The sequence below is a fragment of the Camelina sativa genome, chromosome 18, assembly GCF_030686135.1.
Source record: "Camelina sativa cultivar CO46 ecotype springtype chromosome 18, ASM3068613v1".
Lineage (NCBI taxonomy): Eukaryota > Viridiplantae > Streptophyta > Magnoliopsida > Brassicales > Brassicaceae > Camelina > Camelina sativa.
In genome coordinates this window covers 3,595,799-3,612,202 of record NC_141897.1, presented here as the reverse complement: position 1 = coordinate 3,612,202, position 16,404 = coordinate 3,595,799, and the positions used below count along the sequence as shown (strand labels likewise).

The 16,404-nt window shown below is 37.6% G+C and overlaps 4 protein-coding genes and 1 pseudogene across 12 annotated transcripts; 2 read left to right on the top strand and 3 right to left on the bottom strand.

The window, feature by feature from the left end:
- The first annotated feature begins 66 nt into the window (after positions 1-66).
- Positions 67-1,911, top strand: LOC104760490 (uncharacterized). 3 transcript variants are annotated; one of them, XM_087499065.1, is made up of 4 exons: positions 67-499; positions 802-1,097; positions 1,213-1,419; positions 1,515-1,911. In XM_087499065.1, the coding sequence occupies exons 2-4, from the start codon at positions 834-836 to the stop codon at positions 1,809-1,811; spliced, it is 768 nt and encodes a 255-aa protein (XP_087355191.1). In that variant the 5' UTR covers positions 67-499; positions 802-833; the 3' UTR covers positions 1,812-1,911. The 3 variants fall into 3 exon arrangements, with proteins under 3 accessions (XP_087355191.1, XP_087355192.1, XP_087355193.1); XM_087499066.1 differs by having other exon boundaries at positions 390-702; XM_087499067.1 differs by having other exon boundaries at positions 390-732.
- Positions 1,912-1,945: 34 nt separating this feature from the next.
- Positions 1,946-4,120, bottom strand: LOC104760491 (uncharacterized). 7 transcript variants are annotated; one of them, XM_087499063.1, is made up of 8 exons: positions 3,909-4,120; positions 3,276-3,496; positions 3,020-3,196; positions 2,840-2,928; positions 2,699-2,763; positions 2,512-2,614; positions 2,336-2,441; positions 1,946-2,226 (listed from the first exon to the last, which is right to left on the bottom strand). In XM_087499063.1, exons 2-8 carry the CDS (start codon positions 3,487-3,489, stop codon positions 2,213-2,215), a joined length of 768 nt encoding a protein of 255 aa, XP_087355189.1. In that variant the 5' UTR covers positions 3,490-3,496; positions 3,909-4,120; the 3' UTR covers positions 1,946-2,212. The 7 variants fall into 7 exon arrangements, with proteins under 7 accessions (XP_087355189.1, XP_087355188.1, XP_087355187.1 ...); XM_087499062.1 differs by having other exon boundaries at positions 3,276-3,425; positions 3,909-4,115; XM_087499061.1 differs by having other exon boundaries at positions 2,329-2,441; positions 3,909-4,095.
- Positions 4,121-4,275: 155 nt separating this feature from the next.
- On the bottom strand, positions 4,276-6,102 carry LOC104760493 (small ribosomal subunit protein mS33). Its single transcript, XM_010483417.3, has 3 exons — positions 5,905-6,102; positions 5,068-5,305; positions 4,276-4,656 (listed from the first exon to the last, which is right to left on the bottom strand). Exons 2-3 carry the CDS (start codon positions 5,283-5,285, stop codon positions 4,566-4,568), a joined length of 309 nt encoding a protein of 102 aa, XP_010481719.2. The 5' UTR covers positions 5,286-5,305; positions 5,905-6,102; the 3' UTR covers positions 4,276-4,565.
- A 743-nt stretch (positions 6,103-6,845) lies between these two features.
- LOC147921468 (uncharacterized) lies at positions 6,846-8,690 on the bottom strand (annotated as a pseudogene).
- A 2,952-nt stretch (positions 8,691-11,642) lies between these two features.
- Positions 11,643-16,073, top strand: LOC104760494 (LRR receptor-like serine/threonine-protein kinase GSO2). Its single transcript, XM_010483419.3, has 2 exons — positions 11,643-15,513; positions 15,599-16,073. The coding sequence occupies exons 1-2, from the start codon at positions 12,144-12,146 to the stop codon at positions 15,976-15,978; spliced, it is 3,750 nt and encodes a 1,249-aa protein (XP_010481721.2). The 5' UTR covers positions 11,643-12,143; the 3' UTR covers positions 15,979-16,073.
- The last annotated feature ends 331 nt before the right edge of the window (positions 16,074-16,404 follow it).

Below are 16,404 nucleotides of genomic sequence, written 5' to 3'. Positions count from 1 at the left end.
TATTATTGGAAGACAAAAGAAAGACACAAAAATATCGAAAACCTGAAACCGTTGTTGGGTTCGGACAATACAGCAGGCAACTATCATGCCATTGCCATCCAATGGGTTTATTCTTTTCCTTTTTTTTTTTTTTTTCTTTTTTTCTTTCCTTATCTGAAAATGACCTAAATACCCTCAAACTTGCTCTCCAAATATAGCACAATTAAATTACCTTTAAAGCGTTTAAGAGTGTCCGATTTCTCAAGAAACACATCTTTTACACGAAAGTAAAATATAATTATGACTAAAAAATTTCTAATAGGTGCCTAATTTTCTCTGTGTGCGCAAATCACACGCATCTCTCTACTATTCAGTTTCCTGTCTATATATCATCACACAAAAGATTAGTCTTGGTGATCTCATTTCAGTGTTATAGCTTTCAAAAAGCTTTTGAAGAAGAAACCCAAATAGCGATTTCATCTATGTGAGATATTTTTCTTCGATTCTAAAGCTTCTGGAGGTACTTCAAATCTCTCTCTCTCTCTCTCTCCTTCACGTGTGTTTCGAAATCTCCGTGCTTTCTGCTTTGTTTCTATCTAAAAAGCCATCTTTTTTTTGCTGACCCTACATTTGATATGATCTCACTTGGTTGGAAAATAAAAATCGATACTTTACCTGAACTCCACCATTTCTTGTTTAGCCAAAACCCCTGGATTCGAATCTGTAAAATTTCATCCCTTTTTCTCGATTTTGGTAGGTGAAGAAAAGGAGCTCAATTTCGTATATCTGGTTACCAAATTGATCATCTTTGTGGTTGTGCAGATTTGGGGTGTGAGAAAAAAGGAATCTGAAAAATGGCGGTGTCGCTTTTATCGAAGTTGAGGTGTATCACAGTAGATGTTACTGGTACGCTCATAGCATATAAAGGAGAGCTTGGTGATTACTATTGTATGGCTGCTAAAGCTATTGGTTTGCCTTGTCCTGATTATAAACGAGTTCATGAAGGCTTTAAACTAGCTTATACAGATATGGCTCAAATGTATCCTTGTTTTGGTTTTCATGCCAAAATGCCTAACATTGTTTGGTGGAAAACATGTGTTAGAGATTCCTTTGTCAAGGTACTTACTTGTGTTGGATTCTTAATCATTCTTTTGTTATATTTGGTGTGTGTGTGTGTGTGTGTGCATTGTGTGTTGCTTACTTTTAATGTTTATGGGGTTTTGATTAATTTAGGCAGGATATGAGTATGATGAGGAGACATTTGAGAAGATTTTTAGGCGAATCTATTCAACGTTTGGCTCTGCTGCTCCTTACTCTGTGTTTCAAGATTCGAGACCGTTTCTAAGATGGGCACGGAGTCAAGGGCTTATAGTCGGACTTGTTAGCAATGCGGAGTACCGTTATCAAGAAGTTATTTTACCTGCCTTAGGTTTGAACAAGGTAGTGAAGAGGACTCATTGTGAATGTAAATGGGTGATTCTTTTGGTTCTTGAAAACTTGGGACTCAGTTTTTGCCATTTTGATTCATTTTTCAGGCAGAGTGGGACTTTGGTGTGTTCTCTGGTATTGAAGGGATAGAGAAACCAGATCCGAGGATTTACAAGCTTGCGCTAGAGAGAGCGGGGAATAATATTGCGCCTGAAGAGGTTTTGCATATTGGAGATAGTATGCGCAAAGATTATGGTCCGGCCAAGAGTATAGGGATGCATGCTTTGTTGCTTGATAGGTTTAAGACAGAAGCTGCTAAAGACTGGACTGAAGCTGGAGCTATTGTGCTTCCTGATTTGGTTGCTGTTCAACAACTTTTGGAGTCTGATAAGTTGAAATGTTAAAAATGGGACATCTCTTAAGTATGAAAATCTAATGTATTGTAGTATTGCACATGTTGTCTCCTTTTTCCTGGTTTGAGAAAAAGATAAGTTTCAACCTAAAGTTCTATAACCTCAATAATTAAAATTATTCAAACTAAACAAAATCACACTTTTAACAAGATGAATGCAACAACAAGTGAAGTTCGGAATTTACATGAGGAAGAAAGTATCTTTGTTTACTTTATTTAGAGATACAACACAACACAGCAGAAGAGGAAGAGGAAAAGCAAAATGTTTTGACTTAAACAGCAGCTTCAGCTCTGGAAGGGATCTTCCTTATGACAGAGATCGTATCACCAACTTTGATTGTCTTCTTGCCTTTGTCTTCAGTGTTGGTTAAGTTCCAATTCCAAACCATCTCCTTACCAAAGAAAACCTGTCGTAAAAAAGCGAAATCGATATCAGTTTTATTGAATCTCGGTTTAACATCATAGTGAATCCAACAAGTTTCTCTCAAAACCAAGAGCTTATGCTAAACTTTCCACGCGGTTTCTTGTCTGGCATTAAGACATTGTCTGATCTGAATTTCATCAGAGTTTCAGTTGGTTCTGCTGCACCAGGAACCCCGGTTTCTTGATTCACAGTTGGTACCTGAAAGAACAAAATGGTTAAAGCCTCAACTTGAGAATCTGAGTGTACTTTAATTTCACATCATATTCACCTTGCAGCGGCTACATAGCCTAACTCCTTGGAAAACTAAATCGTTTATCTTGATTTCATCCCAAAGATCTTCACCGAAAGGATCACAATTATCAACAAGAATGCTACATAGAAACAACAAACCACGGATTATGAACAAAACAACCATCATTGAAGGTATTAAGACTTCGTGATGAATGAAAGTTTACTTGGGTCTAAAACGGTTTATAGGCACCGGTTCTGGCAGCAGTGTATTCAACTGGTCTAGAGAAGCCTAAGAATCAAAAGCAAAAAGAACATCAAATGCGTATTCTCATTAACAGATATTGGAATTGTGGGTATTGGCTCACCTGAGATGCAAACAAAAAGGGGAACATATCTGCAAATGTTGTAGAGTAACCTGCTGCAAACTCAGGAGGTGAAGGTCTAGTTTCAGTGTCTGTAGATAAGTTTCAAAAGACTTGATCATTGATCTGCATCGAAATATGTTTCAAATGAAAAAAATTCACAAGAAAAATATAAATCAAAACCTTTCTTAAACCGAACCAAACGGCTTTGTTTTCCAAGAAAATCTGAAAACCATTTTGCAGCTTCTTCTCCTTCATCAAACGCAGATCCAGACCATTCCCACATGGACACACCTTCTGCCACCGAGCTTGGCTTAGTCAACGGGATCTTTAACGGACTCATACCAGGGGCATTTAATACTGCAAAATGAATTATCAAGAACATAAACTCGAGTCTCAAAATTCAGACATAACTTTCGTAGTTTAGCCAGACACTCACCCAAAAATGAGTCCTTTGTTGGCTCCCAATCTTCCAAGAAGGCTTCCTTAGGCAACTCAGATTCAACAAGAGCAAGCTTTGGCTCAACTCTTTGAGTGTATGCTCTTCCTTTGTAGTTCACAACTAACCAATAGCGGTCCCATTGAAATCCTACATCAGTTTCCACAGATTTATGTTTGACTTCATAGTCAAACATTTCATCATTCACACCCATAGTGAAACTTCAGTGTTCATGCCAACAAATAAGGGAAGATTTTAGTCCTTCAGTTTCTCAGAAAAAATGATCACTTTCCATCCAATCAAGCAAAGACACTTTATAGTATCATCATACTCATCACAATGAGAGAGAACAATCTAATGTTCATACCAACAAACAAAAAGAGAGAATTTTATTGTTTACTCTCATTGTACCGGAAACTTCGTTCTCTCTCTCTCTCAAAAAAAAATTCACTTTGCCTCAAGTCAAACAAGACCCTTTATTACCATCATCAAAACACATAACTTGTAACTTCACATGAACAGATCAAAATCTCAGAAATTAATTATTATACCATTTATTTTTTTAAAAAAGGAGCTTTTATACTTTCTCAGGAATCAAAGGGAGAGAAGAAGATTGTTCTTGAATTTTTTTACCAGTATGAGTTACGGTAGCCTGAGTAACAGAGATCCCACGGCAAGATTTGATCGGATAAATGACCAAAGATTGAATCTTTAGAGCTTCCTCCATCTCTCTCTTTCACAGACAGTGGCACCCCTGACACGATGATGAATCTTTCAACTTTTTAGTGGGTGGGTAATCGAACAATTCAAGTCTTTGGTCATCGTTTTCAAAAAGGTGTCGTTTTGGGTTTGTGCATTTTACACACGTGGACTATATTACCAGACCGGTTACACCAACCCATTCAATGAATGTTATCACTTTCACCCCCAAAAAAGAGAACAACTCTTACCAAAATTTCTATCAAAATGTTTTTTACAAAAAGATGATCAGATACTCAAATAGTAGTAAATAGATAATATGATTTAGTTAATATTTTGTTCAAGAACGCATTAATAGGTGAAAAAAGTTTATCGAAGTCTAAAGATTAAAGAAAAACAGTAAGAAAAGAGAAGCAAATAGCTTTCAACTGTGTGTCTCAACATAGTAACGTTTGAACGTTATTGGAAAACCAACGCAGCTTTAAACTTCTGAGTAGGATAAGTTTTTACTTAAAAGTTTTATCTGATCCAACCAGAAGAGTCTGATTCTAAAAGTGCAATGTTTTTTTTTTGTAGCCATGGTTATTACTTCTACTTGTTACGCTTCGCAGCACGTCTTCCGTGACCCTTCTTTGGTGGTCCTTTGTTACGACGCTTCAACATCTCAAGCTTTGATATCCGCCTACAACAACACACAACTTCAAGTTAAAATGCCTCTCAACCAAAGATTAACATTACCAGTGGAATAAACCAAAGTGTAAGTGAAGTTTAGAAAGTACAATCCATAAACTATCCTCTTCTCAAATAAGATCATATTGCTACTTTGCTGCAGTTAACATCAGAGACGCAAGAAAAAAGACTCCTCTTAAGCTTCACAAATCACAGTCATCTAAGTACGATACTCATACTATCTACATCGAGTTTCTTTCTCATGGTTCCTACACTAACCCCAAATTTGCAGTTGAACTAAAGCTTGTGGAAACATGTTACAGCTTGATCTAATTCAGAGATTTCAAGTGGTTTCTATGATAAACAAAGCAATTCATTGGAAGGTAGACAAAAAAAAAAAAAAAAGAGAGGTTTAGGAAAGTACTCTTGTTCTTCTCTAGCCAAGACATTGGGATCCTCATTCTTAATGTCATATGGATACCATTCTGCAACCTTGTCACCAACAAGCTTCTTCCTTAATATCTTATGAGGAGATCTCTGTCCCGTTGGGTTAAGCATATGCCCGAAAATCCTGGCTCTCGCTTCGTTCACACCTCGACCCACTGCTGAAGATATAAGGCTTTTCAGGCTACCACTAGCCATCTTCCTTGACTCTATACCAGCTAAAAGTAAGAAACAGAACGAAACAAGAATCAACTTAACAAAATGACACATTGTAGTCTGATAGATTTGACAGAAAGGCACAAACATTTAAATCACAAACTTGATGTTGAAATACAGTAGCTTCTGAAATTACGAGAATGTACAAACTATGAGAATCTTAAAATTAAGGTTTCTATGTCAGTGCTATCAACTCTAAGCAACGATTCCGCAAAACTAGGTTCCGTTTACTTATCATTAGCTTCTAAAAACAGGAAATTTCGTTACTGAAACGAAGACATCAGCATTAGTTCCAGAAGAATCTGGGTAAAGTTCCTACATTTTAAACGGGAAGAATTGGTGAAAGAAAAAATGAAAACTTTAAAAGGATCCCTAGATCACAATAACGTTAGAAACGCAATCCAATCCATAATCACGAAAAGAAAGCAAAGAGATAAGTATTTTCGTTATGAGTACCCAAGACACACTCTCTGAGACATTTCATCGAACACGTTTCGTGCCCGAATCAAGAAAATTTTAAAGGAACCATTTTCACCATTGGCAATGAGATTACAGGTCGAACCTCGACGGAGAAGAAGAAAGTGAGAAGAGAGGAACTTACCGAGAAGAGAAACAGTAGCGACGGCGACGAAAGAAGAAGGAGAGATGTAAAATGAGAAGAAGAGAAGACTAAAAAAATGAAAATAAAAGCTTTTGGACAGGTATGGGTTCTGTTTGAACGTTTTAAAGTATAAGGTCTGTTTCTATACATATTGGAAATAAAAGGATACGGTACGCAATTACCCAAAATGAAGAAAAAAATAATACGTTGCTTTCATCTAACCAACTGAGCTATGAAAGCTTCGATGTTTACAATGTAACACGTATTTTAATATCCGTATCGCTTTTTGTTGACTAATAATTTAAATCTTACGTTAACCTTTGTGGTTTTTAGATTTGCCGAAACTATTATTCAAAAACCTAAACTATAATTCAAATATGTAAAATCTTGGAACGTACCAAGACGGAGTTTTGCTTCAATGATGAGTTATATAACATTTAGATATACACGTGAATGGAACAATGCTTTGAGATGGATTGATTACCTATATTGTCCATATATATGGGTAGGTTTGATCAGTATGGACCAAATGAAGAAAGAAGATGAACTGTTACACAAATTAGCAATTGGGTTTCATTAAGAGGCATAACCACAAGCTAAAGTGACAAATAACTATGCAAATTGAGACTGATCATATTTCAGGAATAAACCCTAAATAAGAACATCCCATTTAACAAAATTGAGAATGTTTTGTAAATGCGGATGAGGCAATAATAAAGTGCAGAAAGTAAATAACACAAGAACTTTGTTAACGAGGTTCGGTTTTTCCTACTCCCCGGGACCACGTCCAGATTTCGATTTCACTAGAACAAGAAAGCAAATACAACCTGTTCGCAAACGCGTAAATCAAGCACAACCCTCTTAATTCACCGCTCCGTTCTATAACATGAAATCTTAAGGATAAATCTCTACCATTAACTAAACTCACACCTAGCCTAGATTCAAACCAAGATAACCTAACCTTGGGCTAAACTCCCCCTGAGCCTAGACTTCAGATCTCCAACTCTCTAGATCAACCTTCACACAAACGCCACACCGACGAACAAAGAAGCTTGAACAACCCAAGCACTAAACCGCGAAACTAAGCCGCAAACAAACACAGAAAGCTCCCTAGGATTTATCTTTTTGCCTCAGCTATCTTGCTTCTCTAGGACATGCCCAACACCTCCTTATATACCCATCAAGACTTCCTAATCACCATAGGAGAAGATTTCCAAATTTCATAAGAAAAAGCCTTTTTCCTTTTTGCTATTTTCCTTTTCCTTGTAAAACTCCAATTTAATCAACCAAATAAATAGTAGTTTTCCTCTTCAATTCATCCTCAAACTGTGCTTCAATATTGCCTTCTGAAACCTTCTAGAAACTTCTCACGCACATAAAACAACAACAATCCTGTATCACGTCTTGAATCACACAGACACTACTTCAGCCATCCAATACATCTACATTCTCCTCTTTTTTGACTATTCTTGTGAACTCATCAGTTCAAACACCTAAACACATCACCAAACACATCTTCATTCTCCCCCTAAATGAGTCACAACATGGTCAAAACTAACTGGAAAATTCTCCCCGCTTTGCAATACGCGGTTGATAGCCTAGTACACCACCTCCATAGAACTCATCTTTTCTAACTCAAATCTTGTTGCGCCTTAGACCTCCATGATTGACTCCTTGAATGAATCTGAAACAATTCCTCTTAATATGTCCTTGAACTCCACAATGATAACATGTAGGACCATGAAACCTTACATCATAAGCATTCTCCATTCGGCTCCTCTCTCTCAACAATCTGAAACATCTTGGTCTAATATGCCCAACAACACCATAATGATGACAAACAGGTCGAAAAACGTTTCTAGGTGCATTCTGCTCTTTCACAAAAACAGTCTCTGAAGCAGTCTTTGAAGTAGTCTTTGAAGCAGACGTGATTTTTCCACTTGAAAAAACACCGTATCCGATTTTGAAACTTTTTCTTCATATCCGAGGCCACACTTATCAGTCTTGCCAATACTCAGAATGTGATCCAACTTCTCTGTACTATTATAAAGCATCTTCAAATTCTTTTGAGTTTCTTCAAGCTGCACTTTAGCTTGTAATGCTTCTTCTCCCTTCTCTGTTGTATATTTCTCTGCTTCAACAACTTTAGCCTCTAACTCAAGCTTCTCCTTAATCAAAACTGAATTATCATCAACTACCTTAAGCCAATGTGCATACAGCTTCTCATAACTCTTACCAAGTTCTTCGTAACTCATATCCTCTCCATCACTATCACTATCAGATTCATGTTCAGATACAGTTGCAGGTTTTGCTGCAGTTTCAGAAGTAGTTGCAGACACTGATGCATACACTGATTCAGAACTATCTTCAAAAGTTGTAAACGCCACAAAATTCTTCAGTTCTTCTTCTTCATCTGAATCAGTTTCAGAATCACTAGTAACAACATTCATAGCCTTCTTCTTATGCTTTTGTAGATTGGCACAATCAGACCATACATGACCATATCCTTTGCATTTAAAACATTGAACATTCTTTGATGAAGTCTTCATCTCTTCACCCATTCTACTTTTCTTCTCTTCGCCCTTACGCTTCAGAAATTTAGCAAATTGTCTTGATAACATAGCCATTGAATTTTCACAAGATGATACCTTAAGAGCTACTCCGATGTCAATTTCCTTCTTTATTGCTTCTTTAACTTGATCATCTTTCTTCTTTACTCCTTCAGCTTCATATGCTTTGCTTAATTCAAAAGCCTTTAGAATCCCAACAAACTCATCAAAAGCCATCTCATCTAAATTATGAGCTTCTTCAACTGCAGAAATTTTTTGACTCAAATTTTGCAGGAACAGATCGCTTCAGTTTCTTCACAAGCTTTTTATCTTTGTATTGCTTTCCAAGAGCAAAAGCCTCATTAGATATATCACATAACTTAGCACTGAACTCAGCCACAGTTTCATTTTCTTCCATCCTTAGATTCTCAAATTGTGATGCCAACATATCCAGCTTTGTTCTCTTATCACTAGAAGTACCCTCAAATATATTCTCCAATGACTTCCATGCTTTCTGAAGCTGATACACATTGAGAAATTAACTTGAAGTGGCTTGAATCAATAGCATTGTAAATCGCTGTCTTAGCTGTCAAATTACAACTTGATAGCTTTTTCTCTGCAGCAGTCCACTTATCACTGGGCTTAAGACTCTCAACCCCTTTCTCATCCACAACTTTAGGAGGCTCCCAATCAAGCTCAATCGAATTCCAGCAATCTTCATCAAGGTTACTAATAAACGCTTGCATACGAACCTTACAATACCTGTAATTCGTTGAATCAAGCAACAGTGGTCTTGACATAGACATGCCTTCTCTGTATGAAGTCATCACAACTGATTCAAAGCTCTGTCTTACTTCCTGAACTACCCTCACCCGTGATCTACCCGAAACTAGACTTAATCTCTATCGAGAACCCGCTCTGATACCACTTGTAAATGCGGATGAGGCAATAATAAAGTGCAGAAAGTAAATAACACAAGAACTTTGTTAACGAGGTTCGGTTTTTCCTACTCCCTAGGACCACATCCAGATTTCGATTTCACTAGAACAAGAAAGCAAATACAACCTATTCGCAAACGCGTAAATCAAGCACAACCCTTTTAATTCACCGCTCCGTTCTATAACATGAAATCTTAAGGATAAATCTTTACCCTTAACTAAACTCACACCGAGCCTAGGTTCAAACCAAGATAACCTAACCTCAGGTTAAACTCCCCCTGAGCCTAGAATTCAGATCTCCAACTCTCTAGATCAACCTTCACACAAACGCCACACCAACGAACAAAGAAGCTTGAACAACCCAAGCACCAAACCGCGAAACTAAGCCGCACACAAACACAGAAAGCTCCCTAGGATTTATCTTTATGCCTCAGCTCTCTTGCTTCTCTAGGACGTGCCCAACACCTCCTTATATACCCATCAAGACTTCCTAATCACCATAGGAGAAGATTTCCAAATTTCATAAGAAAAAGCCTTGTTCCTTTTTGCTATTTTCCTTTTTCTTGTAAAACTCCAATTTAATCAACCAAATAAATAGTAGTTTTTCTCTTCAATTCATCCTCAAACCGTGCTTCAATATTGTCTTCTAAAACCTTTTAGAAACTTCTCACGCACATAAAACAACAACAATCATGTATCACGTCTTGAATCACACAGATACTACTTCAACCATCCAATACATCTTCATGTTTTCTATTAGATAAGAGTTGTACACTTTTAAACCTTCTACAAAAATAAACCATAATGAATATGACATATTACCCTCTTCACATCAGTATTGATACTTAAATTAATCGATTTTAAGACTAAATGGATATACGATTCCTTACAAAAGAGAAAAATTTACAAGCATATATAACTAATTAAATAAATTGTTAAAGAAAACAAGAAGTTTTGGACTTTAACAAGGGTCATAATTTTTTTTTTAGTCGGATCGGAGATAAGAACAAGTTACCCTTTGAATTTAGAACTCGTGATCTTGAGGAGTTCATGGCGAACATACGAACGTACGTACGGGTCACATATGTGTAAGCTCTTTTCAGTGTCAAAAACAATTCATACATAGCCATTAGCCAGTATTAAGATCCGCTCATGAGTATGTCAACTGACTTATTTACATATATGATCAAAATGTTATGTATTTTCTATCATTAATTAAACAAAAGACAAATAATAGCATATTGTTGTCTCTTTCATGGAAGTATTACAATTCACATTTGTATTTCTATAGAGTGTATGAACACGGTGTGATTCTACTTCAGCAGCTAGATACTTCGGCATTTATTTCAAAGATGACATCTACAAAATCTTTTGTTTAATCGGGAAAATATCAAAGAGAATCAAATTAGAACTAACTAATATGTTGCCAAGTTCGGGGTAATGACAAAATATGGATATGATAGAGCGCCTTTGATTGACCTAGCAATTATTTTATAGGGATAATTGAGCAATTCTTTTATAGGGATAATTGAGCAATGGGTTTAGGGTTTAAATCTTCAATATCTATGCCCTTTTAGGCTTTAGATTATTGGACTATTTTGATAATCTATAAAATTCAGGCTATTTTGCTATGAAATTTACCCTCTTTCTTATTTATGAATTTAATAAATATATAGTATAATCATATATATTGTAACAACATATACAGTAGGTAATATTTAACATATTAATCATATATTTTTGTTTACGAATATATAATTCTGTAAAATCCAAATATAGAAATACAACTGCCCTCTTTTTTGATGAAATAACTTAAGTAATGAGAAACAAACACACTTCGCAACAAAAGCAGAAATTAAAGAAATATTCTTCAACCAAGTCATGGTCTCTCATCTCAGTATCTCACTCACTCTCTTTCCTTGGCCGAGGTCAAAGCCATATCAATTTATTCTACTATATTAATTTTGAGAAGTACAAATATGCAAGTAACCTTATAGAGTGTAAAAACTTATATTATGATGTTATTGGTCTTAACACAAATATTTAATTTGAAATTTTAAAAACAAAGATATATTACTCAATTTATGAATTTATCTATGTATTTCATTATCATATAAACTTATTTATCTCTTTGACATAAATATTATACTGTACTAGAAAACAACATAAATATTATTTATCTCTTTGACATAAATATTATACTGTACTAGAAAACAACATAAATACAAATTGACATAGCCGCAACATAAATGAAACACTTGTATTTGCATGTTCCAATGTCTCTGACCCTTCTTTGACCTTCTTCTTCTCTTTCCCACTACTACTCTCTCCTTAATGAAAGATCAAAGAGAGAAAGACTCGTCTGTGTTCTACTGTTCTCATTAAAAAATCCTTATATATAGTTTTAGCCTTTATAGCCGATCTCAAAAGCTTTATCCTCTTCATTTACTTCTCCTCCATCTCACCACATCAAACACACACACTTATACGCGTATATAATACACATAATATACAGAGAGAGAGTCCCCATGCACCGTTCTTATAAACCAATCATCTTACTTCAACAAAAACACAACAATTGTCTTAAATTCTCCTTTCGTTTCCAACACTAGTCTCATCACTACTACCACAAGAAGCTTCATTCATTACTACTACTAGCCACCACAAGAACTCGAAGAAGCTTCTTCATTCACCACTACATTCACAATCACAGATCTCTTGTTTCCCAAACTAAGAAGAAGAAAACAAAAAAATGCAGCAAAACTCTCTTCTTCTTGCTCTGTTTCTCCTCTGTTTCTCAATCCGGTCCGGTTCGGGTCAAAGTGACGATCTTCGAACTCTTCTCGAACTCAAGAACTCTTTCGTCACAAACCCAAAAGACGAAACCATTCTCCGAACTTGGAATGCAGATGATCCCAATTTCTGCAACTGGACCGGGGTCACATGCGGTGGTAGTGTAATCATCGGTTTAAATCTCTCCAGTTTAGGCTTAACCGGGTCAATTTCACCATCGATTGGCCGGTTTAATAACCTAACCCACATCGATCTGTCTTCGAACCGTCTCGTTGGTCCCATCCCAACGACTCTCTCCAACCTCTCCGCTTCGTTGGAAACGTTACATCTCTTCTCTAACCGACTCAGCGGCGAGATACCGAGTCAGCTCGGCTCGCTCGTGAATCTCAAGTCGTTAAAACTCGGAGACAACGAACTCAACGGTTCGATCCCGGAGACGTTTGGGAACCTCGTCAGTCTCCGGATGCTTGCGTTAGCCTCGTGTAGACTCACCGGTACAATACCGAGTCAGCTGGGGAGACTCGTTCAGCTCCAGGCTTTGATACTACAAGACAACGAGCTCGAAGGACTGATTCCGCCGGATATTGGTAACTGCACCAGCCTCGTTTTGATTACCGCGGCGGTGAATCGTCTCAACGGATCGTTACCGGCGGAGCTGAGTCGACTCGTGAACCTCCAGACGCTCAATTTGGGGAAAAACAGTTTCTCCGGTGAGTTACCGAGTCAACTCGGTGATTTGGTTAATCTCAATTACCTTAACTTGATTGGTAACAAGCTCCAAGGTTTGATTCCCAAGAGATTAACAGAGTTGGTTAATCTTCAAACACTTGATCTGTCTTCGAACAATCTCACCGGAGAGATACACGAAGAGTTCTGGAACATGAATCAGCTCGTGTCCTTGGTTCTATCGAATAATCGTCTCTCTGGTTCATTACCGAAGACTATATGTTCTAACAACACAAGCTTGAAGCAACTTGCTCTGTCTGAAACTCAACTCTCCGGCGAAATCCCGGCGGAAATCGGAAAATGCCAGTCGTTAGAAGCGCTTGATCTGTCGAACAATACGCTCACAGGTCGAATCCCAGACTCGTTGTTTCACCTCGTCGAACTCACGAATCTTTATCTTAACAACAATACCTTGGAAGGTACGTTATCTCCATCGATATCTAACCTAACGAAACTACAAGAGTTTACTCTGCATCGCAATAACTTGGAAGGCAAGGTACCGAATGAAATCGGATTGCTAGGCAAATTAGAGATTCTGTATCTATATGAGAATCGTTTTTCGGGTGAAATGCCGATAGAGATTGGGAATTGCACGAATCTGAATGCGATTGATTGGTATGGTAATCGAATCAGTGGAGAGATTCCTTCTTCAATAGGAAGATTGAAAGAGCTTACTCTGCTTCACTTGAGAGAGAACGAGCTTGTTGGTAACATTCCAGCCACTTTAGGTAACTGTGACAAACTGACGATCTTGGATTTAGCTGATAACAAGCTCTCGGGTTCGGTACCTTCCTCGTTAGGGTTCTTAACCGCGTTAGAACAGTTACTGATTTACAACAATTCTCTTCAAGGAAACCTTCCTGATTCACTTGTCAACCTCAAGAATCTCACAAGAATCAATATTTCCAGCAACAAGTTCAATGGTTCGATCAGTCCGTTGTGCGGTTCAAGCTCTTATCTTTCGTTTGATGTCACGGAGAACAGATTCGAGGGAGATATACCACTTCAGATAGGGAACTCTCCTAATCTTGATCGTTTAAGGTTAGGGAAGAATCAGTTCACAGGAAGAATCCCTTGGACGTTTGGGAAGATCCGGGAGCTGTCTTTATTGGATATCTCAAGCAATTCTCTAACGGGAATCATTCCGTTAGAGCTTGGTTTGTGTAAGAAGCTGACACACATTGATCTCAACGATAACTTTCTTTCAGGAGTTATACCACCATGGCTTGGAAGGCTTCCATTGCTGGGAGAGCTTAAGCTTTCTTCTAATCAGTTTATTGGCTCTCTCCCTACTGAGCTGTTCAACTTAACAAAGCTTCTTGTGTTATCTCTTGATGGCAATTCCCTTAACGGATCGATCCCAGAAGAGATTGGGAACTTGGAAGCTCTTAATGCACTTAACCTCGAAAAGAATCAGATTTCAGGTCCTCTTCCTTCATCAATAGGCAAGCTGAGCAAGCTTTACGAGCTTCGGTTATCGAGAAACGCGTTAACTGGAGACATTCCAGTTGAGATAGGACAGCTACAAGATCTTCAAAGTGCTTTAGATCTCAGCTACAACAACTTTACCGGACATATTCCGTCCATGGTGTCCACGTTACATAAGCTTGAATCCCTTGATCTGTCTCACAACCAGCTTATAGGAGAAGTTCCTGGCCAAATCGGAGAAATGAAAAGCTTGGGATATCTCAACCTCTCTTACAACAACCTCGAGGGGAAGTTAAAGAAACATTTCTCTAGATGGCAAGCTGATGCATTTGTAGGCAATGCAGGTCTTTGTGGAAGACCTCTTCTAAGTCACTGCAACAGAGCTGGATCAAACAAGAGCCAACGAAGTCTTAGTCCCAAAACCGTGGTTATCATCTCGGCCATTTCATCGTTAGTAGCAATTGCTTTGATGGTACTTGTAATCTTCCTTTTCTTCAAGCAAAGTCATGATGTTTTCAAGAAAAGGCGAGGCGGGAACAGCGCAGTCTCATCAGACTCTTCTTCTTCATCACAAGCTCCTCTCTTTAGAAACGGAGGTGCAAAGTCAGATATAAAGTGGGAAGACATTATGGAAGCTACACGTTACCTTAACGACGAGTTCATGATTGGATCAGGAGGGTCAGGAAAAGTTTACAAAGCTGAGTTGAAGAGCGGAGAGACGATTGCTGTGAAGAAGATTCTTTGGAAAGATGATTTGATGTCAAACAAGAGCTTTAACAGAGAAGTTAAGACACTTGGAAGAATCAGACATAGACATTTGGTGAAGCTGATGGGTTACTGCAGCAGCAAAGCTGAAGGTTTGAATCTGTTGATTTATGAGTATATGGAGAACGGAAGTGTTTGGGATTGGATTCACACGAAGAAGAAGGAGTGTCTTAGTTGGGAGACAAGATTGAAGATAGCAGTTGGGTTGGCTCAAGGAGTTGAGTACCTTCATTATGATTGTGTTCCTCCTATTGTTCATCGTGATATTAAATCGAGTAATGTGCTTCTTGATTCCAACATGGAAGCACATTTAGGAGATTTCGGACTCGCCAAGATCTTGAGTGAGAATTATGACACCAACACAGAATCAAACACTATGTTTGCAGGCTCTTATGGATACATCGCTCCAGGTACATTAAACGTCTTTCTCAAGTTTCTTGACTTGCCTTTTCAACTGTTTAAGCTAATGTTTTTGTTCTTTGGGTTTATGTTCAGAGTATGCTTACACGTTGAAGGCGAGTGAGAAGAGCGATGTTTACAGTATGGGGATAGTGTTGATGGAGATTGTGACTGGTAAAATGCCAACCGAGAAAATGTTTGATGAAGAGACAGATATGGTTAGATGGGTACAGACGGTTCTTGATACTCCGCCGGGTTCTGCAGCGAGAGAGAAGCTGATTGATTCAGAGCTTAAACCGCTTTTATCCCGCGAAGAAGAAGCAGCTTATCAAGTTCTTGAAATAGCGATTCAGTGCACCAAGACTTATCCGCAGGAGAGACCATCTTCAAGACAAGCTAGTGACTACCTTCTTAATGTCTTAAACAATAGAGCTTCCAGTTACAGGGAGGTTCGAACTGATGATACCTATAAATGATTTTGGAGTCGTGAAGCTTACTAAACTCGATATATTTCTTCATTGGGAAACTCTGTTTTGCTTGAGAATAGATTGTTGCATCATTTGCGTAGTCATATCAGTTTGTGATAAATAAACAAATTACTCTTCAATTTGCTAAAGAAAAAAAAAACTACTATTGATTTATTTAGAGATAAGAAGTTCAAGTCCAACACACATCATGTAATCACTGGAAGGTAAAATTACCATTTCAACTCCCAACTAAACATGTACTAGTACATATTAGCATTACTAATTTACTACTAGCCATAGAATATGAAAATATTATCAGTATGTATAAGATAAAGTGAGAGAAAGTCCTCAAGACTCAGCTTCTTCTCTTATATTTTTTTTGTTCATAAGACTTAGCTTCTTCTCTATAGGTTATTGTTTATTTCTATCTTTCAT